Source organism: Camelina sativa, chromosome 11, assembly GCF_000633955.1.
Source record: "Camelina sativa cultivar DH55 chromosome 11, Cs, whole genome shotgun sequence".
NCBI classification, from domain to species: Eukaryota; Viridiplantae; Streptophyta; class Magnoliopsida; order Brassicales; family Brassicaceae; genus Camelina; species Camelina sativa.
In genome coordinates this window covers 7,009,348-7,030,149 of record NC_025695.1, presented here as the reverse complement: position 1 = coordinate 7,030,149, position 20,802 = coordinate 7,009,348, and the positions used below count along the sequence as shown (strand labels likewise).

The 20,802-nt window shown below is 38.4% G+C and overlaps 5 protein-coding genes across 9 annotated transcripts in view; 1 reads left to right on the top strand and 4 right to left on the bottom strand.

Moving 5' to 3' along the window:
• The window catches only part of LOC104722100 (protein TSS), a 9,312-nt gene extending 1,377 nt beyond the window's left edge, over positions 1-7,935 (bottom strand). Inside the window, exons 1-23 of one of the 4 annotated variants that reach the window (XM_010440205.2) lie at positions 7,543-7,935; positions 7,313-7,374; positions 7,077-7,169; positions 6,803-6,875; positions 6,381-6,695; positions 6,220-6,284; positions 5,990-6,121; positions 5,859-5,900; positions 5,245-5,769; positions 5,011-5,168; positions 4,345-4,825; positions 4,142-4,204; positions 3,962-4,063; positions 3,533-3,841; positions 3,357-3,449; positions 3,165-3,266; positions 2,615-2,719; positions 2,374-2,507; positions 2,107-2,290; positions 1,800-1,931; positions 1,615-1,727; positions 1,302-1,380; positions 21-1,205 (exon numbers count right to left, since the gene is read on the bottom strand). In XM_010440205.2, the coding sequence (XP_010438507.1) occupies positions 21-1,205; positions 1,302-1,380; positions 1,615-1,727; positions 1,800-1,931; positions 2,107-2,290; positions 2,374-2,507; positions 2,615-2,719; positions 3,165-3,266; positions 3,357-3,449; positions 3,533-3,841; positions 3,962-4,063; positions 4,142-4,204; positions 4,345-4,825; positions 5,011-5,168; positions 5,245-5,769; positions 5,859-5,900; positions 5,990-6,121; positions 6,220-6,284; positions 6,381-6,695; positions 6,803-6,875; positions 7,077-7,169; positions 7,313-7,374; positions 7,543-7,612 (4,617 nt within the window). In that variant the 5' untranslated portion in view covers positions 7,613-7,935. The remainder of the gene's footprint in view (positions 1-20; positions 1,206-1,301; positions 1,381-1,614; positions 1,728-1,799; positions 1,932-2,106; positions 2,291-2,373; positions 2,508-2,614; positions 2,720-3,164; positions 3,267-3,356; positions 3,450-3,532; positions 3,842-3,961; positions 4,064-4,141; positions 4,205-4,344; positions 4,826-5,010; positions 5,169-5,244; positions 5,770-5,858; positions 5,901-5,989; positions 6,122-6,219; positions 6,285-6,380; positions 6,696-6,802; positions 6,876-7,076; positions 7,170-7,312; positions 7,375-7,542) is intronic. The other 3 variants (XM_010440206.2, XM_019232974.1, XM_019232973.1) reach the window with 3 other exon arrangements.
• On the top strand, positions 9,660-10,356 carry LOC109127698. The gene has a single exon (XM_019233009.1). The coding sequence runs from the start codon at positions 9,874-9,876 to the stop codon at positions 10,120-10,122; it is 249 nt and encodes an 82-aa protein (XP_019088554.1). The 5' UTR covers positions 9,660-9,873; the 3' UTR covers positions 10,123-10,356.
• On the bottom strand, positions 11,286-14,150 carry LOC104722098 (L-ascorbate oxidase homolog). Its single transcript, XM_019232981.1, has 7 exons — positions 13,936-14,150; positions 13,737-13,846; positions 13,191-13,463; positions 12,949-13,055; positions 12,147-12,861; positions 11,988-12,066; positions 11,286-11,890 (listed from the first exon to the last, which is right to left on the bottom strand). Exons 1-7 carry the CDS (start codon positions 14,071-14,073, stop codon positions 11,681-11,683), a joined length of 1,632 nt encoding a protein of 543 aa, XP_019088526.1. The 5' UTR covers positions 14,074-14,150; the 3' UTR covers positions 11,286-11,680.
• LOC104722096 (uncharacterized GPI-anchored protein At4g28100-like) lies at positions 14,612-17,089 on the bottom strand. Of its 2 annotated transcripts, XM_010440200.2 has the most exons (3): positions 16,587-17,067; positions 15,669-16,046; positions 14,612-15,123 (listed from the first exon to the last, which is right to left on the bottom strand). In XM_010440200.2, the coding sequence occupies exons 1-3, from the start codon at positions 16,800-16,802 to the stop codon at positions 14,800-14,802; spliced, it is 918 nt and encodes a 305-aa protein (XP_010438502.1). In that variant the 5' UTR covers positions 16,803-17,067; the 3' UTR covers positions 14,612-14,799. The 2 variants fall into 2 exon arrangements, with proteins under 2 accessions (XP_010438502.1, XP_010438503.1); XM_010440201.2 differs by lacking the exon at positions 15,669-16,046 and having other exon boundaries at positions 16,209-17,089.
• LOC104722095 (transcription factor MYB39-like) lies at positions 18,228-19,688 on the bottom strand. Its single transcript, XM_010440199.1, has 3 exons — positions 19,431-19,688; positions 19,201-19,330; positions 18,228-18,942 (listed from the first exon to the last, which is right to left on the bottom strand). The coding sequence occupies exons 1-3, from the start codon at positions 19,561-19,563 to the stop codon at positions 18,348-18,350; spliced, it is 858 nt and encodes a 285-aa protein (XP_010438501.1). The 5' UTR covers positions 19,564-19,688; the 3' UTR covers positions 18,228-18,347.

Genomic DNA, 20,802 nt, shown 5'->3' with positions numbered 1-20,802 from the left:
GCAGAGAGCTTCTTGCTCATCTCTTTTTGTGCTTCGCATGCGTCTTGCTTTTCTCCATCTGCAGCTATTGAAGACTTTGGACTCGAGTCTCCGTTAGGCAGGTTTTCTGTTTCGCCATCTACTGTTTTCAGTTCAGTATCAGATAAATCCTTTTGGAGCTTTACTCCAATTGCTGATCCACTGCCATTTGAATCTTTTGGTGTTGGTGACTTATTCAAGAGAGATGCATTTGAATCCTCAGCCGTTGGTGCACTCTCAGGTTTTCCTTGTCTTGTATTTGATATGGCTGTCTCTGTTGGAAATGTTTCTTCAGCTGCCTTTACGGCCTCCACAAACTTGATTTCTTTGGGTGAGCTCGTCAAGTCTGATACACCAACAACCACCCTTCCTCGCTCACCGTTATTAGTGTTTTCTGCTTCCGTTTCTGTAGCCACATGCTTATTCTCGCTCTCAGCATCCTGAGCGTTAACTTTTTGAGGACCATCTACTGCAATTTTTTCCGTATCTAAACTTTCTGGGGATTTAGTTTCTTCTGGCAACTGCTCTGCAGCTAATTTTACAATCGTTCCAGGGGGTGCCAGTGCAACCTCCTTATAGGAAAACAGTTTTCCAGCTTTGACATTCACAGGACTCACCATCGGGGTTGGCTTGCTGACGTGTTCAGTGGAAGCTGGGATTGCCATTGCTGGTTTATCATTGACTGGTCTTTCTCCCACTATATTGGAACTGTTTGGCTTTCTGTTCAAACTCGTGTTCTTTACAGACATCTTCGAGGCATGCGAAGAAGTGGAACCACCAACAGAAATTGAAAGCTCAACAGAACTAGTCTTCGGGGATGTGAAATTGGTGGATTTTCCTCTGCTTCTTGATATCTGCTGGGTCACGTTCATGAAGTTTGTGTTCAGCTTTGCCAGGCTGGGCCGAGTTCTACGCCCAGAAGGATAACGATTTTTTGGGACAGCTTCTTGCCATCCTTCGTCTGAGTCATCATCCTCCTGGACTGTGGCTTCAGGCTTAACCAACTTCATCTGGTTTTGAGGTTCAATATCAATTTTTTCAACCTTTTTTTCTTCAGATTTTGCTTCGGATTTGTTCTCTTTATCACTTGAACTCTCCCCAGTGATATGAGCCGGACTCAGAATTTCATCATCTTTCTGATTTTCTTCGGAGACAGGTCCTGGACTTTGTCCTGGTTTTCCTTTGACCTGAATGAACATTTAAAACAAAATATCTGTCACGCCTAATTAATGCGAGCATTAAACTTTAAAACATGGATAAAGTCAGAGGAAAGCAAATATAACCTTTGGGCGACATTTCCTTTGAGCGTCTCTCGCTTTAATACCAGAATCCGGGGTTATGTAATCCAACAGGTCTGATACACTGTTATTGGGAAGAAAGCTCACGGGTTATATCACTCAGGACAAGATTTACGCAAGATAGAAATTTGTACTAGTGGTCTAGACAAATGGTCTGCATTTTAAATTTCATTTATGGTAGTCAGTTCTATTTATATCTTTTGGTACCCATGTGCATTTCGAAAACAGTGCTATAAAATGAAACGCAGGAGTATATAAAAAATATATGTAAAACTGTAAAAGACAAATGTTCCAATACCTGAGATGGCCTTTGCTTGAAATAGAGGCGTCTGGCTTGGGAGTACCATTTCGCGCAGCTTCTTGCTGTTCCAGAGCTTTAGACTCGAAATATTCAAGCCACGCAGCCGCATCCTAACACAGTTCAAGAGCATAAGAAACACTTTTTAACTGAAAACTCCCTGTAAATCGTATCTAACTAAGCACCTGCGTCCGAAGATCCTCAGGGCCTAGTTTTGCTTGTAGAATCTGTAGAGTGGTCTGCTCGTGTTGGACGCTCAAGGAGTATGCGTCCATCAAAGAGAGAGCAATAGCAATTGCATGGTAGCTTGCAGCAGTCTGAAAAGAAACATAGCAGAAGTAAATTCATGTTTTAACACAACATTTAGCTTCCACGATAAAATTTATTTATTAAGCCCAAGCCTTCATGGCATGGAAATTAGCTGTCTTTAGACATTGACAGGTCGTGGAGTTAAATCATTTACCAAATATGTCCTTGCTTAAGAAAACCAACCTGGATATGATCAGCTCCAAGTAGTCTTTGGTTACATTTTAACGCTTCATGAAGGTATCTTAAAGCCACATGGGCATTCTTCATACCTTCTTCCATCATTGCTACGTTAATATAAGTGGCAGCCGTATTTGGATGTGATGGTCCACATGTTAGATGCAAAAGATACAATGCACGGTTGACATACCTACAACAAGGATAACATGTTAGCAAGCAAATCGTAACAATTAAATTTGTAGTCTTTGGCTTTGGGAAATAGAGAGAGCATACTTCAAGGCTAACTCTGTATGCTGAAGACGATAATAGAAGACGGCCAGGTCGCCGTAGCTTTTCATTGTGTCTGGGTGATCAAGTCCAAGTTCCCTTTCATTTATGTCGAGAGCTTTCTGCTGATATATGGTAGCCTGAAAAATTAAAATTGGTTAGTGCTGCAGAAATATTCTTCTGCAAATGAAGCAGGTTAATTAAACGATGCCTTGAAGATGGTCCAAATTTCTGTCAAAGAGGATACCTGGTTAAAATCCCCAGTATGGTACAGTACAACAGCGAGAAGACTATATGCTCCAGCGGTCATTCTATGGTATGGACCGCACACTGCTACAAGCTTCGCTAATGCCTATCGAGTTCATCACATAGAATATCAGCTTAGTTAGACCGTTTGAACAAAAATGAATAAATCCGTGTGAAACAAAAGTGTCAGAACCAAATTATGTATTAAGCTGAAGGGTTGATCTGTTGAGTGCAAAATCGCCCTTGCCGACGAAAGTAACTCAGCGATTCAATACTTGCATGGTGCTAAATATCCCTAATCATTTAATATATGATAAAGGTAAAAGATGGAGAAACATATAATATGAAAACAATGTTTCATTGTTCTTTAGAGAAGAAAGGATATATTTATATAATGGGTGGCAACAGAAGGACGCCAGACAGAGAATTGGTATTCTGGATAATTAGATTTTGGAAAAGAAAGGAGAAATATATTTAGACAATAAATAGAAAGCCTCCGCGACATGGTTAGTACTTAGTATATTAAGAGGAGTGAGAAAGATCAGTTATACCTTGGTGCCATAATTGACCGCATCCTCCAGTTTGCCTTTATCTAAAGAGGTTTTGGATGATTCCAACAAACTGCGTCCATCAGCAGATGAACATGCTACGTGCTGCACACAAGAGCAATGCTCTTAAGTAACTGAACCAATCCACTTTTTCATTATAGCTGATGACTACAGTTAGATAGTTGTGCACGGTACCTTATACACAGGAACCATACTGATTATATCAAACTTCTTAAAAGGATATGACGTGTCCATCTCATAGTCTTTAGGAACAAGCTCCAGTCCAACCTGAAACGATAAGTGAAGCAACATATGAGGATATCAGGTTAGATCGTCATCACTGAAAACAAATCTGACTGAAAGTCGCAAACCTTGTGTGACAATCCTCTAAGAATGGCGAATTTTCTCAGTTCCTGGCAGCCTTCATGCTTCCAATCCCACCCATACCTCTTGGAAATGAACAGTTCCACCCAGGTCCACTTTATCTTTTCATCATATGTACTCTCAGTGTCAGACGGTGTTCCCAATAAGACATTTAAGCATGTTGCTATTGAGGTGGCCACATCAGCGGTGTTTTCAACAGCTGCTACAACCGCCTGCAAAATATGCTTGTATGCCCGAACAACCATTTCATGAATACAGAGGGATTGCACATGAGGGAGCTTATCAGCCAACTCGACCTAAAATGAGAGGAGAAAAGAGTGATTCCTAAAAGAAATGGGGCACTATGCTTTTCTATACATAAGCATATTCTACCATAACGAGAGCGGGTACCAAAGACTATGAGATGAAATGGTTACCACTCTCCCTAAGGAATGCATTTGCAAGCCTCTGGTATGCATAAAGTCTGTTAGAGTTCTCCCATCGACGGGTGAGAGTTCAAGAGATCCAAAGTCTGCCACCTGCAACATATCAAGTTCAAGTTTATGAGGAATTAAAAATTATCCCTAAATAAGACAATAATGATCCGAAAAACTGACCAATTTTGGAAGAGCAGTATCAGCGTAGTATTTACGGGCCATCTCAATCAGCTCTTTTGGTGACTGCAGGGCATTTTCATGGAGAGGGAGAACACAAGGTAAGATTCATAAAAACAAACTAGGCTAAAGAGATACCAAAGATGAGTCATCACTTACTACTAGCCTCAAATATTACATCTTATCAGCAGGAGAAACAGACAAACCTTGAGATGAAAACCAGTTTCTGATTCTTTAAGGCGCTGATATGCAGTTTCTGTCACTAGTTCTTTCCAAACCTTTTCCAATTCCTCATTTTGTCTCTCGAGTTCCTTTTGATCCTCAGTTTCTGATTTATTATCAGTGTCCTCTTTGCCCTGTTCAGTCTTGTTAGCTTTCACATCGATCTTCCTTTTCATCTCCTTCAGCAGTGCACCTTGCTTCCCAAGACCCTTAATAGCTGGTTCAGGCTTGGCATCTTCAGTTTTCTTAGAATCACTTTTACTTGAAGCTTGATTTTGCAGATGTTGCACCCAACAAGCTCCTAATTCCCACCTTATAGGCTTACTATTTCTTGAGGGTTCAATCTCCAATTTCTTCACACTATCCTCAAATACTTTCCTCACAAGTGATTTAGCAACACGTGTTTGTTCCAAGTCTGCATTTGGTGTTCTCGGCGTTGACGACTTGTGCAATAGAGTTCTCAAGCTGTAAAATGATATCCAGAAAAAGCTCTCTGAATACCTCTATTTCAAAATCCACATATCATATGCCAAAATTTCACAAATTTTTAGATCATGCCAAGCCATATGTTCAGCAACACACACGTGAGTAAATGAACATGCCTTTTTGCTTGAAACTTGTAGACAAACCACTAAGACCAAATATTTTACCTATTTACATTCAGTGCATTTGCACCTCCTTCGGATTGGTCTTCAATGTCAATATCCTGTAGGATGTGGCCACCATTCAAGTTAAATTCAGGAGAAACCTTTACAATGGCTGTACAGCCACAGTGTCTTACAACCACCACCCCCAAGGTAGACGTATCCTATATGATCAAAGTAATCTCAGTAACAAATCCAACAAGAGCAAGCTAAGAAAAGCAGCTCAAGCTAAAAAATTACGTGAACTGTCGCACTCTCATCAGCAGTGATCCCTTTCAGTAAATTTCTTTGAGCAAGTTCTTCCTGAGAGATCTCTAGAACCTGGGTCCCATCACTCTTTCGGTCAAGCTTGGCACTTGCATCAGGATCATCTCTAGCCACCCTTATAATTAAATCACCTATTCTTTCTTCATGGAAAGCCAATGCAGCAGGATCCTTTGGTAAGCGTTGATTACTCTCTAGTACATTTTTTATAGTTTCCACTGCTTTGAAAACTGAAACGTCGACAAATAGACTGTGGAGTAAAAAGGCCTTCCTATCTCGAACCTGTCTCTCTTCAGGTGTTTTACAGGGCATTGCTGCCAAAATCGCAAATTCCTTTGCCCACTTCCTCTGATCATGCTTACCAGACCGGCCCACTCCACCACCATCCCCTCCCCATGTCTCATCTTCCACTGGAAGTGACGGAAAAGTAGATGGGCTATCTGCAACAACCGGAGGAACTACCCAAGTGTTTGCTCGAAAACCGTAAGGAAGATTGCCAAACTGAAAAATGATTAACAATAATTATATGTTTAAGTTACCTATGATCAAACTATAAATACCAGTGAACCATATAAGGTATATTTGTGTACCTTATTGTGCTCAATGAAAGCTTTCATAAGAGCATCATAAGCCTACGGCCACAATCACATATCACCGCAATTAATCACAAGTCAAGAAACCATAAAGGTAAAACTTTTTAGGAATATATCTCCAAACTTACCGCATCAAAAGGCCGGCTAATCTGTTGCAGCAGCTCAACCAAGGAGTGACACAGGAGTTGCTGTTTCCCAGCTGGATAAAAACCTGTTCTTGTTGCATTAACAGTGAACGGCTTCCCACTTGAAACTTTAACCTGTATTTGACAAACAATGGTTGTAGCAAAATTACTTAAAAGTCGCACTTCCCATATTCCTACTCGTATATAGCTTCAGAAGAGAAAGAGCCACTTACATCGATTTTAAACAAATCATCTAATCCTTTATCCTCTTTAGATGGACGAACAGACCTTCTAATATCTGACAAAATTAAGAATCCGGAATCATTAAACGAGAGATCAAAACTCACTCAGGACAATTCGACTAACTGATGAAAAATAAAATAAAAAAACTCACATTGAATCGGAGGAGTAAGGTAAGAGAAGGAGAAAAAATCGTAAAACTGCCCGAGACGAGTCGGTGGGCACATGTTGATTTCACCCTTATCGGCGCCTTCCGCCGCCTGAGACTTAGGGCTAAGACCGGAACCTGAAATAACTGCATCCTTATCGGCCGGAGAATCTCCCTCAGTCGAATTTGATTCTTTCTTTTCAGAATCCTTGGGAGGTGTACGAATCACCGGCGGTTTTGACGGACCGAATGCGGTGGTGCAAGCGACGATGTCTAAGAGCCGCCGTATGTGCGCGGTGGCTTGCTCCTCCGTATAGTCCTCTGCGATTTCAAAAAATAAAATAAAAAAGTTCAGGATCACCTGCGGCTAACCCTAGGAAGTAAAATACAGTAAGAGAAATATAGACCGTTAGATCAAAGAAGATTACCTTCGACGATGGTGAGGTGGCAGGGCTTAAGCGATACGATGTCAACGGAGTCCTTGAGTCTAGTGCCACGCACCTGCAGCAGAAAACAATCAGTCTCGGCGGCAAATGTCAGATAAAAAAAGCTATATAACCGTCACTATTTGGGCCTAGGGCCCATTAGTACATATACGTTACGTTTTATATTTTATTTTTTCTTGTGAATTCAACAAGTTTGTGAGAAAGATATGAAAAAGGCCATTAATGTTGTTGTTTGATTGAAGTGAAGGAGAGAAACCTGGTGAGAGAAAGAAAAGTTGGTGAAGTGGCAGGTCTGAATATGGACCGCCAAGAGCTTCCTTACATCTAAGATTCTGTCTGTGGAGATACCCTATCACCAAAACATCATCATCATCACCATCAACAACTTGAGAGAGATAGAGAGAATCATATCCCATTCAATTGGCTTAAGTTAAAAACAATTTCTCATTCTTTCTCAATCAATATTTTATTTAGTGTGTATTAAGCTCAAACCTTGAGTGTCACTTGGGATTCGTCTGGTGTTTCCACACTTATCTCAATGACAGTGGGCAAAACTGCACAAACCACACAAATTTTATATATTTTATCAAAACAATACAAAACTAATAAAAGAGCTAAGAAAGCAAAACTTGGCTTGTCATTCTGCGTGGAGTAACCAAAATGAATTTTAGCATGAGAAAAAAAGTTTGAATTTGGTATTAGTTGTATGTAATATTGAGAACCTTTCTCTTCCTTCTTCTTCTTCTCTCCTTTACTCTTGTGTGGCTTAGTTTTCCCAGCTTTAGGAGCCATTACCAATTCACATAAAACTTGTAATTCTGAATTTGATGATCAAGAAACTCAAAACTAAGCCTTAGATTGAATTACACCCTAAAGTAGAGTGTATTTTGAATAAGTAGAGATGAAGGGTGAGAAAGAGAGCAAGAAGAAGATAGAAGAAGAAGAGAGAAGGGTTGTTGGATGTGTGTGTATATAAATGAGAGACTTGTGGTGGTGTGGTGACAATGAGGAAGTAAAAGGGGAATAAGAGACGAGAGGGGTCAAATAGCCGATTGCGAAAATAGAGAAATAAAGAGATTTTTAGAGAGAGAAAGAGAGGATAGGATAAGGTGCGAGGCTATTCTCTTCTCTCTACCTCCTTAAGAGTGTTGGTTTTGAGGCTAAGTAAAATTGAGGCCTCTCATTTCTTTGTTTGCATCTTTAACACCTCATCACCAACTTCATCTTTTCTTTTATCTCTTTCTATATATATTTTCTTTCCTATTTTATAAATATTTCGCCCTTATTTTCATCAATTTACGAGAGACTTCGCCAATGACTTCACGTATTTGATTATCAATTTATCTGCGTTTATTTTCCAACCCTTTGATTTTTGAATCATAAACACGAGAGACATGTCCGGCTCAATATTATATGGATCCTTGTGTAAAATGTACTAATTTTTTTGCCACAAAATTGTTTAAACATTGAATTTTAAATAATGAAAAGTTTAAACAAAAATTCGAATAGTACATTTGCGTAGTTTTTCTTTAACATCGGTTTTAATTTAATGTCTAGACTAAAATATGCATGGTAGCTACGTCTAGCTACAAAATTAAATTCTGTATTTCATTTAAAAAGACGATTACAAGAGATGATCATAATTGGTTGACAAGCATATTATCGGATTCATTTATGTGCGCTGCAACATACTACCAAACTTTGTAGTATATGATGCCTTTGTAACATTGTTCGTAGCATTCTTTGACAATGTTCATCGTACAAACACTTACAATAATTTTCTTCTACTATTTAGCATTTTTGATTTACATTTTTCAAGGCGAATTTTGTATTTTGTATTATTGTCTTCTCTTATCGATTTCTAAATTACTATCTAACATGTTGCTTTGATGTCAATTGTTAGGAAGTGTTCAAAAGTCATATCCCCAACTAAAAACTCAAGTAGATTATTAATACTTACAATGGGGGTATCAGATTTGATAAGACCGGACACATGCCGTCCTGTGACTTTGCGGATATGTTTCTAATCAACAAAAAGCCTTTGCATCGAAGCAGAAAACCATGATTACAAGAAGATGTACCTCGTGAGTGAGTCTTCCCTAGATGCTGGTCGAGTCTTTTGTCTTATTCTCTTTTTTTTTTTTTTTGTAAATCTTGTTTTCATTGGAATGAAGCCTAAAATTGGATAACAGACATAAGGCTTCTAGCTAGTTAAAGCTATGTGTGATCAAAAAAAGACTTATTGACAGCGAGTAGTAGACATGGGCTCAAAATGTTTTCTTTTTGACAAACCTGAAATGGGGCTTTGAAGTTTGAAGCACCGGGCTCTNTCTTTTTTTTTTTTTTTTGTAAATCTTGTTTTCATTGGAATGAAGCCTAAAATTGGATAACAGACATAAGGCTTCTAGCTAGTTAAAGCTATGTGTGATCAAAAAAAGACTTATTGACAGCGAGTAGTAGACATGGGCTCAAAATGTTTTCTTTTTGACAAACCTGAAATGGGGCTTTGAAGTTTGAAGCACCGGGCTCTTATAAATAATGTTTTGAGTCATACAAAACTCTTAGTAGGCCACGTTTTGTTACCTTTGTGGAATTTAGCTTATTCCTTTATTAGCACTTTGATCAAAGCTGGCAGACACATGAGGTGGAGTCGTCAATTTTGGACAAAGAAGAGACCATTTCCAAATTGCCATGTAGCTTCCCCTCTCCATGGCCATTCATTCCCCAATTTTTAAATCACACAATTTTCTGAAATGATATTTTATTCTACAGTTTCAAATCGTTTTCTTTCTATTTTTTTCTTCCATTTGCACGTTTTGTCCTTGAAATGGCTTTTTCTTTGATTTTTTTGACCCTTTCTATATCAAATTGGTCAAGACTGCAACACTAGCTCAACCCCATCATCCACTAGGCTGGGCTGCGTATATATCTAACCCCAACTAATAAGACTTTTTATTCATCTAATAAAACAAGTTTCTCTTCCTATCTGGCTATCTCTATCTATATAATCATCACACATCCATTAGAATTAAGCAAAACACAGAACTAAAAAGATGGGTGAGATGATCAAAGCCAGACGCATACTCATCTTCTCCATCATATTTCTCTTCTTCTTCTCTCAGACCTTTCTTTTGTGTTCAGCTGATGAGCATGGCCCAAGGAACCTCGCAGTGGTGATGAAGAAACGGGTGAGATACAGAGGACCTCGCAACACAACAAGCCCCTCGGCTTCAACTATGATGTTGCCAAGTTCCTTCTATATTGGTGCGGCTTCTTCTGCCCTGCTCGCTCTTCTTTTGTAAGCTCCGTTGTAGTGATCGTGATTTTACTGTTTCACAATGATTTATGTAAATAAAAGTTCTTCTATATGATTGATTTTGTAAAAAAATTCAAATACAGTCAAAAACTCTGTTTTGTTGCTCTGTTTCAAGATTGTGAAAGATAAAGAATTGTATTACGTCTTTTTATTTTGGAAGGCATTGACAAGGAATCTTCTCTGTGTTCAAGTAATTGTGAAATTAAAAGATATATATGGATCCACTGCTTTCCCAATCTAACACAAGAAGCTGCAAACAACAGCTAGCTTCACGATTTCATCAGTTTAAAAAAGCTTCTTCAATATGACAATATCTATGTCCCATTTCTAGTTCTTTCATCCCATCACTTTCCTAGCTAGCTATAACAACCAAGTCACATAGATCTTGAATCATGCAAACAAGTCGTCACAGAACGAAGCTTCATGATTCTTTAACCATCTCTTGACAGCCTGGTCACTACTACTCTAGGTCATGATCGCCCAACGATCCGCAGTATTCGTTCATGTGATACTGAGGGAAAACAGAGCTTTAACAGATGATTGGACATCTCTTTTTTTATTATTGTTCTCTTTTTTATTATTGTTTTTTTAATCCATTTTTTTTTTTTGAGAGTTTGTCGCACGAAAGTGTCTTTTCCTGACATGTGTCGCAGCTACACGTACCATCGGACCTTGACTTCTGACCGATTCTGTAGTTTATAAAATAAAAATTTTGTGTGCTTCTGTAACAAATTTTTTGTTTTATATTTGATTCTAACGAAATAAACAAATCATGCAGACAAAAGTGTGTTAAAGAAGAAATGCGTGACCAAGACAAACGAGTGTTTTTAATAAAGAAGAAGAAGAAAATCTCAAATATATTGATGAATCTTAAACCAATTAATGTAAGATGAAATCAACAAAGAAGCAAAAACATTATTAAAAAAAAAAAAGCGTAAATCAAGGTGATTGGGCGTAAAAAAGTGGACGACGGTATTCATCAAAGAATTGATCACGATCCACGTACACAATTGCATAGAGTGCGTAGATGATGCCCGGTACGTATCCCAGAAGCGTTAGGATCAGACATATCATGAACTCCGTCTGCACATTAAAATTTTTTTGACATTTACATAACATATATTATAAGAAGCTCTTGACTGAGAAACACACAAAAAGAGAGAAAGAGAGATGACGTACAGTGCAACAGCCATGCCTCAGACATACCCCGAGAGGAGGGATGAGTATGGCGATCATTATTTCACAGCAAATCTCGCACCCATTCGCCATTTCTCAATGTTTTTGATCCTTCTTTTGTTTTAGTTCCTTTGTTAGATCGAAAGGGCTAAACTTTATAAAGGGAAGAGAGAGAACAGAACCCAAAAAAACAGAGCCTGAAAACGTCAGCGTTCGAAACCCATATACATATCTGATAACTGAGAAAGAAACAACATATTTTTAGTAAAGCCACTCTGAAGTTCTTTGTGTTGTCTCATATATACTTTTTGTTATCAAATAAAATTAAGATTTGTATATGAAACAAGACATGCCAATTAAGGATCTAATTAGGAGTTATGTGATCTGTTGGAGGCCCGACCACACAACAGAGCATTTTTGGGCAAAGGATATTCATCTTTGGGAGAGCGTACTGGAGAGTAAACTCGAAGGTAAAATTGTTGACCTAAGTATTGTCTCGCCCAAAACTGGCTCCTTAGATTCCACATCCCCACATTGTCCAACGCCACATATACAGCAGTCCAAGATTCTGGATATACCTACAGAACAAAACCAAACTCTTTTCAGATTTGAAATCAAAATCGTTCAATTCTTTCTAATTTGATCCTAGAAGAGATAGGGAGAAAGCTTACGTACTTGAGAAGTGGAGCGAGAAACAGCATCTTTGAGGTTATACTCTCGTCTACTCGCCTGTGACCATGTTCCTCTATTGATCCTGTAGACAACTCACTGACGTCAACGACCGTTTACGCATTCATATAATTCTCTAAGTACGATATAGCTTATTATTATTACCCGATGACCCAAAAGTTGTATCCATCGAGGTGGTAACTTTGGACGATCTTTTCACGGTTTTGAAAGACAATCTCAAGAAAGGCATTGTGGTGTGCTCCCATCACTGCCGTGTCTAGCCTCATCCGTCCTCCTCTTCTCGGTTTGTCAGGGATGCTTCCAACTTTAAAAACATCTTTTATCTTAAAATAATCCGCCAACTTCAGCGGAGTATCCGAAGGCACAAACGATACACCGTTTATTGCGTAACGTTGCTTTCTGTTCACAAGGGCCGCTGAGCTTTCCAATATCAAATTCCTTGAAATCTTCATTTTTCCATAATGGTTATCGCCTTGAGGGTTGGTCCTTGGCCCCGACGCAGTTAGGTTGGTCCTAATGGACTGAGCTTGTTTGATAGACCAATCTACATCATCTGGTTCAGGTCGTCGGGCAGGGACAACTTTAAGGCCTTTGGAGTTGGAGTAGTGGAGATTGTATCCGGTCGTATGTTGTACGTGGATAAATCTTGTTGAGGCGACAATGGAATAGTTGTGAGGAGGTTGGTCCATGGTGACCAAGACAGAGTAAGTTTGACCAACATGTATGTCGAGTGAGGTGTACATGGATTGGACTGTGTGGGTTCCTTCGACCTCAATGAGCTTTAGCTGATGACCTAATATTTCGAAATTCAGGGAGGTTTGAAGCCCTACATTCGAGATTCTGAATCTGTACGTTTTACCTATCAATTTGGTCAACGAAAGGGATGAAAGGACGCTCAAATTTTTGTATAAACAACGTAGTACTATTGAGAGTTTTTAATATGAACCTCTGTCGACGGTGAGAGAAGAAACATAACTTAATCCCTGGCCATTGATCAAGACTCCATCAGGCACCGTCGGTAACTTGCGTCCTTTATCCAAAATTGCCTTCAAAGTCAGGATGTGGAATCCATTATGGTCATCATATATTCATATACATATACATTAAAAATTATGGTCATCATATATATATATATGTCAATAAAATATAATAATTAATTAACATTACTAGTTGGTAACTAAGAAATGCACCTTATGGTCACCTCGATACCAATCGCCTATGAGGAGGGTGAATTCTCCTGCGGGTTCAGGGAAAGGGACCGGGATGTCAGGGAGGCTGTAGATACGGAGGCTGCCATAACCACCGACCGCTTTTTGGACGGCCAGGGAAGGGAAGTAGAAGTAACTACCGATCTGGTCTTTGACTTGAAAGTTATAAGTGTAGTTCTTGCCCGGTGGGATAGGACAAGTCGTCCCAAACACTCCATCTTGGTAAGAGTTTTTCCTCATGTGCACTCCATTCCTTCATGTATCACTTTTTTGTTTTTATTAAATCGTTGATATTGTAATTAACATGAAAATCTTACGTGTTCACTAATAATACCCAACAAATTTACAAGATTTTGAAAAAACGTCACATGCATGTGCATGCAAATTGTTTCCTTCATACCATTTGCCAAATTCTAATCCATGTTTTAATATAACTTAAGCTTTTATTTAATTGGAAAAGGCTTGATACAAGCTTGTTAATGTTTATTGAATAAGAAATTGGTAAAGAAGGATAAATAGATCATACCAAGATAAGAGAAAGGGCTCGTCTAGATCGTTGTGAACAGTGATGGCCAAATTGTCATTGGTGAGTGAGCGAATCTCCGGTCCAGGAAATTGTCCGTTTATTAGGATTCCCTGTGTGTTATAAATACAAATATAAGCATGATCAATACAAACACACAAGAAGCAAGTAGCCATTTTGTTGATCTTGGAAGAAAATGTACCCTTCGAGGCATACTAGTTGGAGTAATGTCGCCGTAAGTGACCCTCCAGTTGTAAAAAAGGGTATCTCCAGCTTTAACAAAATAAATGATGGTCGTCGTCATCATCATCCAAACAACTCCGTTTAGCCACCACCCCATACTCGATCTTGATGAAAGTTTAGTAGTGAGAAAGAGAACAAAGGAGAAAAGGTTGGAAGAGAAAGCTTGAAGGTGAATATTGGAGGTTGTAGTAACCGTAAAATAACTCGGTGATGTATTTAAAATCTAATGGGAAGGCAGAAGCTTTCCAGTAAGCTAGATAACTAATTACGTGTATCATTCAATTTGTAATGAAGAGAAATGTTATGTGGCAAGCCCATTAATTGGCCTTGTTATGCATTCTCATTGTGAGCTATTTCAAGCGGATTCAATATTTTACTATAGTGAGACCAGTTGATAACACACTCTGAATATTATAATAGATTTTATATAGAGAAAAGGGTGAATGCCTTTTGGATTTGACTTTGGGTGAATACATTCGCATTAGTAGAGACGACCAACATGCTTAGTTAGTAGTCCTTGGGATTCGACTAAACAAGGCTCTATTCTAATTGTTTATTAAGAGCACATGATAGAGGATCTGATATAGTCCAAAATGACAACTTTCTAGTCTCAATACAGTTTAAAAAAATTTCAAGACCTCGGAAATGTGTTAAATTGGACAAAACCACAGTTAAAAAACAAAAAATGAGGGTTAGAGTTTGCAGAACCAAAAGAAAAAAAAAAGAGAAGAGCACAGCATTTACATACACACATAATATGTCTTGTAGCTTCACGTGACTCTCTTTAACCCCTCCCGACGACCAAAAATAAAACTACTAAAAATCACAGAAGAAAGAGAAAGAAAGAGAGGAGTACTAGGGGTAAAAACGGTAAAAAACCAGCAAGATGGGATGATGAAGAGAGGCTCCTCTGAAACTGAAGAGAGTCAACGGCTAATGGCATGTTCTCTTGGTCAGGACTGCACTTGTTGAGGTGAGGTGGGTGTGGACTGTACATAATGGCTCTTAACACAGCAGAAACTGTGGGGATGTATGCCGTTTTGTTACGAGCCAGTAGCCATGTGAGTCCCATGAGCTGGCAGTCTTTGCTCATCATCTTACTCCCTCTCTCTGTTGTTGTCTTCTTGTTTCCTCCTCTAACCTTTAGCTGTAATCCATCAAAATTTGAAACCAAAACCAAAAAAAGAAACAAGATTTTTAAGTAAAAAAGATTTTAAAATATAATACAGGAAAAATATTGCGTGTAGAAAGTGATGGGTTTCAGAGTGTTTCAGTGCTTTTTTGGGTTATACGAAAAAAGAAAGTTTCTGTAAAAGCACATCTCCAATTGTTTGCAACCTAAAAGGATAGCCAAAGATAACAACAATAATGTTTAAAGATAACAATGTGTTTGTGTGTGTGGATGTGTCTTTTTCAACTTAAACCCTAAATTAACAGTAAAATTTTGTAATTGCTAGTATGGTTGTGAACATGTTACTCATGGATAGAGAGTGACCGTAATGAACATTCTGAAGAAGACTTCACGCAAATGAAAGCAAAACATTTATTATGCTTTTAAGGAAAAAAAAATCATTAAATGCTGTGTGAGAATCCTTAGTATAGGGGACATAAAGGATGAAAATTTAACGTAACGGAATGCAAAAAAAAAAAAAATTGAACTTTAACCAAAAAAAATAAAAATAAAAATTGGGCCTTTTGAAGAGCGCCGAGGCATCTGGTACAACCAGAGTAAGTTGAGTTCCGACATTCTTTCTCAAGATTCTTCACGGCGGCGGTGGGAGTTGCGTTTTTGAAGCCGGAGGAGACGTTAAAAGCTGCGGGACAAGAGAGAGAGCTGATCTGATGGAGACGAATGCCACAGAAGCACAAGATTGCATCGCAGCTGGAGTTAGGCTGAGGGATCTTGATTTGTTTAGTCAAAAGCGCGGTCTGCAATGTGTTGACGCACTTCTGCGAGTCGTCAGGCTTCATGGGTTCGTCGGGGTCAGAAGATTCGGGAGTCGGAGCAGGAGCTGGTAGCTGTAGAGCAGAGCGAGCGTGAGCTGCGAAGAGCCACGCGGCTAGAACAGGNATGAAAGCAAAACATTTATTATGCTTTTAAGGGAAAAAAAAATCATTAAATGCTGTGTGAGAATCCTTAGTATAGGGGACATAAAGGATGAAAATTTAATGTAACGGAATGCAAAAAAAAAAAATCCGAACTTTAACGAAAACAAAATATAAAAATTGGACCTTTTGAAGAGCGCCGAGGCATCTGGTACAACCAGAGTAAGTTGAGTTCCGACATTCTTTCTCAAGATTCTTCACGGCGGCTGTGGGAGTTGCGTTTTTGAAGCCGGAGGAGACGTTAAAAGCTGCGGGGCAAGAGAGAGAGCTAATCTGGTGGAGACGAATGCCACAGAAGCACAAGATTGCATCGCAGCTGGAGTTAGGCTGAGGGATCTTGATTTGTTTAGTCAAAAGCGCGGTCTGCAATGTGTTGACGCACTTCTGCGAGTCGTCAGGCTTCATGGGTTCGTCGGGGTCAGAAGATTCGGGAGTCGGAGCAGGAGCTGGTAGCTGTAGAGCAGAGCGAGCGTGAGCTGCGAAGAGCCACGCGGCTAGAACAGGGCAGCATCGGCTCCGGTCGAGGTTTCTTCCGCAGGCTTCTTTGACGCCACCGAAAAGCTCGTCTGAGAGGTCAAGACGACAGCTTTGAGCTTGGGTTTCCACGGGGAAGGCCGGTACAGTGTTGGGTTGGACCGGTTCAACGAGTAGGTTGCTCAACACGGGGGGGAAGATGAGAGAACAGAGGAAGGGGATGAGTAAAGTGGAACTTTTCTTCATTCTAAATGGCTAGAGAGAGAGAGAGAGAGAGAGAAGTGAAATAAGAGAAATTGAAAGTGGTTTATCAAATCTCTCTCACAGTCTTTTAGATTCTGAGATTCACGAAGAAAAGCAGCCTTCCATTATTCACTATCTTCTCTCTCTTTTGTTCTGTCCAAAGGACTATTGTGAAGAGAGAGAGAAAGAGATGTGATGGGAGAAAGAAAAAAACAAAGAGATTCCTGACTTTGGCAGTTTCTAGTTTGGTTTATAGTCTATAATCCCTTTGTAAACTGTGATTAGCTCCGGAAATTATAAGGCTTGTCTTTTTGGCAAATGTACTAAGATCCTTAACTACATAATGTATACTTAGTTTAGTTCATACTTCATACTATCTATTATCTGTAGATATAAATTAGCCATGTAGTTTGCATGTAGGCTTTTAATTTCGTAACGCTCCCAAAAAAATATGTGAAAGAGAAAAAATTAAAGATATGAGTTAGAAAAGAAAATAAATAAATATGAATGGTGGAGAAACATAACGAGGGTGAGGTGAGATGCGAATGAAGCATACTCACACGAAGAAAAGGGTCATTTTCTAAAAGACAAAACACACAAAAACCTACTACAATCATATATTAAATCATTGATTCGCTTTTTGTGCATTGACAAAAAAATAATAATAATAAACTCTTTTTTCAAACGGGTAGTAGGAATATGAGCCGGACGCCCGCCTAGGGAAACGGTCCGTCAGAAAGGAGAAAAGTGAATTCTCCTAAAAGGCGAGAAAAAATGAGCCCCCACTTTCACTAATCTCTTCCCCTAATCTTCTCATCATCTTTAATCTCCAAATTCTACCAATTAGAGCATTTTCACACGTTCTTTGTTTGCCTTACTTACTTGCCCCATACCAAATACCACAATCCCTTAAATTGTAAAGTATCTATCTATATATAAGACTTAGATTTAACTACTGTTCCACACTTTGCCTCTTGCTTGGAATTAAAAGAAAAAGAAAAAAAACTTCAATATATATATATATATATATATATATATATATAACACGAAATTTAAACTAATCTACTTAACTTTGAATGACTATGTTCAACCGACATACAGTATAAGCCTTAGATTGGGCCATATTAGCAACTTTAAGTGTTTTAAAATGGACCTTGAAGTGGGCTTCATTATTGACTCATCTAATTAATTTGACTGACACTTATATTAATATAATTCGAACAAAACACTATTTGAAGTGTTTTGCTCATTTCATTCGTTATCCGCGGCGAATGATAGACAACTGTCTATAGCCATTTCGCTTTTTAGGATAACTTGATTGACGCTTATAATTTTATGTTTGTTTCCGCCGACTTATGGAGCAGAGTTAAGATAGCTCTCCTAATTAGTCTTTTAATACGTGTTACACATTCATAAAAAAAATTATAGATATAAATTTATCTTTGACAGAAAAAAAAGTTTATACATCCAACCAAAGAAAGAATACAACAAAGAATCAAAGGTGTAAAAAAGATGTTGTATAAGGGATATACATATATATATAGTAAATTAAAACATAAAGTCATCTAAGATGAAATCGTCCGGAAAACCAAAGTCGAAGAAACTGCTAGGGTTGGCTTCTTCTGCTTCAATGCTATTTTGTTGTGGAGAAGACATTGGCGTTGACATGAGAGAGTCTAAGTCAAAAGTACTCTCTGACAAAGGTGGTAATACATCTGCAAGACCAACGTCGTCGAGTCTCGGGTTCATAGGCTCGAAAGATGAATTAATCTCATTATTGTTTGTTGGGGTTGTACTCTCGGTTTGTGGTTGAGACGATTCTGATGATGTGATAGGAGTTTGAAGATTCTGATCGACGTTCGATGCGTAGGTTGGATTAGGGTTTTGAAGTGGCAAGAGAAGAGAGGCTAGCCTCAATAAATCAGGATTAAGCAGAGAAGACGCATGTGTTGCAACTGATGAAAAGTTTTGCTGATTAAAAATTACCCCTAGAAGTGAGGACAAGTCAAGAAGATCAAGGCGTGGGGAGTGAGTAACAGGGTCGATGCCGCTCCTCACAAGTCTCTTGCGGATGTGAGTGTTCCAATGGTTTTTTATTTCGTTATCAGTTCTTCCTGGTAGACGAGCTGCTATTGCTGACCACCTAATAAAATTAATCAATTCAATATTATTGACAATAATGTATTGATTAAAATAAAACTCCTTTTTATTATTCTAATATAGGTCAATACGTACTAGTAAAGTACTAATAATAGTTTATTTGGAGTTGATGGCCTACATTTGACATGTACGCTCCGCATGCAAACGTTCGTTCTCACTTTTTTCATTAATTTAACATACAAAAGCTGTAGCTGATGATTATGAATCTGAAACAAATGATTATGGTGTGAATGAAGCTTACTTGTTTCCCATAACACTGTGAAGCTGAATGATAGTTTCTTCTTCCTCAAAGGAGAATCTTCCTCTCTTGATGTCCGGTCTTAGATAATTGGTCCATCGGAGACGGCAGCTTTTTCCGCATCTTTGAAGTCCTTTAATTAATACAATACGACTTACAAGTGTGTGATTCAGTTTTATAGAGAATATATCATGTTAGAACAAAAATTATAAAGAATATGTATATGTACGTACCAGCATTTTTAGGTAGAATACGCCAAGTGCCCGGACCATGAAATCGTATATAATCGATTAGTTTCTGATCTTCCTCAGCCGTCCATGGTCCTTTCTTCACTCCATTCTTGTCACAACAAGGTGATCTTCCCATCTTTGTTTTGTTTCGTACAAGATGTATACAACGATATATCGACGTTAGTAATAGTTTGGTTCTATTATGTTGATAAAGGGATCGAAGAGCCAAGGGGAGTTTCTTAAAAGAGGAGTTGAGTTTTATAAATGTCAATGTCTGGATGGACTCATACCTTCTCCATTCATTTCTTTATATAGGGAGATGAGAAATGTTGAGAACTTAGTTAATGAGGAGGGGAGCGAAGGTCAATTGCACTTGGCATGTACATAATATGCCACGTCCTTTTGAGCCACAATAATACATTCAAAAGGAAGAATACAAACCTTGCCTAGACCTCATATCACCGATCGTTTTTTTTTTACTGTATATATATTCTAGAAACGATCCACGTGACAGAGTGCATGGTATTTTATTACAATCTATCTATCTAACTTAGATTCTGTGACTCTGTCAGTACAACTAATCATAATCATAAGTCACAAATGTAATATTTAATTTGGAGTGAAATAACGTACTCTTGTATATAGAAAAAGGAATGTAACTATAAGAGATTAAAATAGACTTTATGGGGGGAATAGCTATTCGGGTGGGATCGTAGTTTTTTACATTATGGTCGTGAGAGTCAGATTAAGCACATTAATAATTTCGCATGTTTTGCTTTTAGTTCGTGGATTAAGTTATTGACTTTTGCTTAAACAAAAAGGATCTTGTTGACTTTGCATGTTAATATGGGTCAGTTGACTTCTACCTACATGTTTAGTTTTTTTAAAAACCCTGGAAAGTTAAGTTTGATAATATATGTTGCGTTGAATTTTGTAAACATAAAGCCTAGAGTTTCAAAGGTAAAGAGAGTGAGGACGGTAAAGTAGTTGGATATTCTCATCAAATATAATTCAAATAACGTGTTAATGTCATGTGCCTTGTGCTTTCAAAATTCATGATGAGGCGAATTGCAACATTTTACTTATGTACAACGTAATTCCAAGTTCAATTGTAGGAGATTGCTTGTGGAAGGGCCTCTCCGAATAGCCATCCACGTCCGCATTATCTTAGAACGATTTCAAAAAGCAAATAAAATAACAACCAAACAAGAGGGAAGCTTTATTTTTGTTTGTTAAATTGTTGGTGGAAAGCTGTGCAACAAACTTTGAATAACCATATCATCATCACCTTTTATCACAAGAGAACCACACAGGCTTCTCCGGAGTTCACACCAAAGCTATTTGTCCATATTTTTTAGAATATTTTCATAGCTTT

Bases quoted from the DNA above. Each gene is read 5' to 3' on its own strand.
- LOC109127698 (XM_019233009.1), top strand. From the start codon at position 9,874: ATGGGTGAGATGATCAAAGCCAGACGCATACTCATCTTCTCCATCATA.
- LOC104722098 (XM_019232981.1), bottom strand. From the start codon at position 14,073: ATGGGGTGGTGGCTAAACGGAGTTGTTTGGATGATGATGACGACGACC. The intron at 12,862-12,948 runs GTTCATATTAAA...CCAAATTGATAG, and splicing joins TTCTCTCACCGTCGACAGAG to GTAAAACGTACAGATTCAGA. The intron at 12,067-12,146 runs GTAATAATAATA...AGTTGTCTACAG, and splicing joins TACAACTTTTGGGTCATCGG to GATCAATAGAGGAACATGGT.
- LOC104722095 (XM_010440199.1), bottom strand. From the start codon at position 19,563: ATGGGAAGATCACCTTGTTGTGACAAGAATGGAGTGAAGAAAGGACCA. The intron at 19,331-19,430 runs GTACGTACATAT...TATTAATTAAAG, and splicing joins TATTCTACCTAAAAATGCTG to GACTTCAAAGATGCGGAAAA. The intron at 18,943-19,200 runs GTAAGCTTCATT...TAATTTTATTAG, and splicing joins CACAGTGTTATGGGAAACAA to GTGGTCAGCAATAGCAGCTC.
- LOC104722096 (XM_010440201.2), bottom strand. From the start codon at position 16,802: ATGAAGAAAAGTTCCACTTTACTCATCCCCTTCCTCTGTTCTCTCATC. The intron at 15,124-16,208 runs GTCCAATTTTTA...GATGGATTACAG, and splicing joins GCCTCGGCGCTCTTCAAAAG to CTAAAGGTTAGAGGAGGAAA.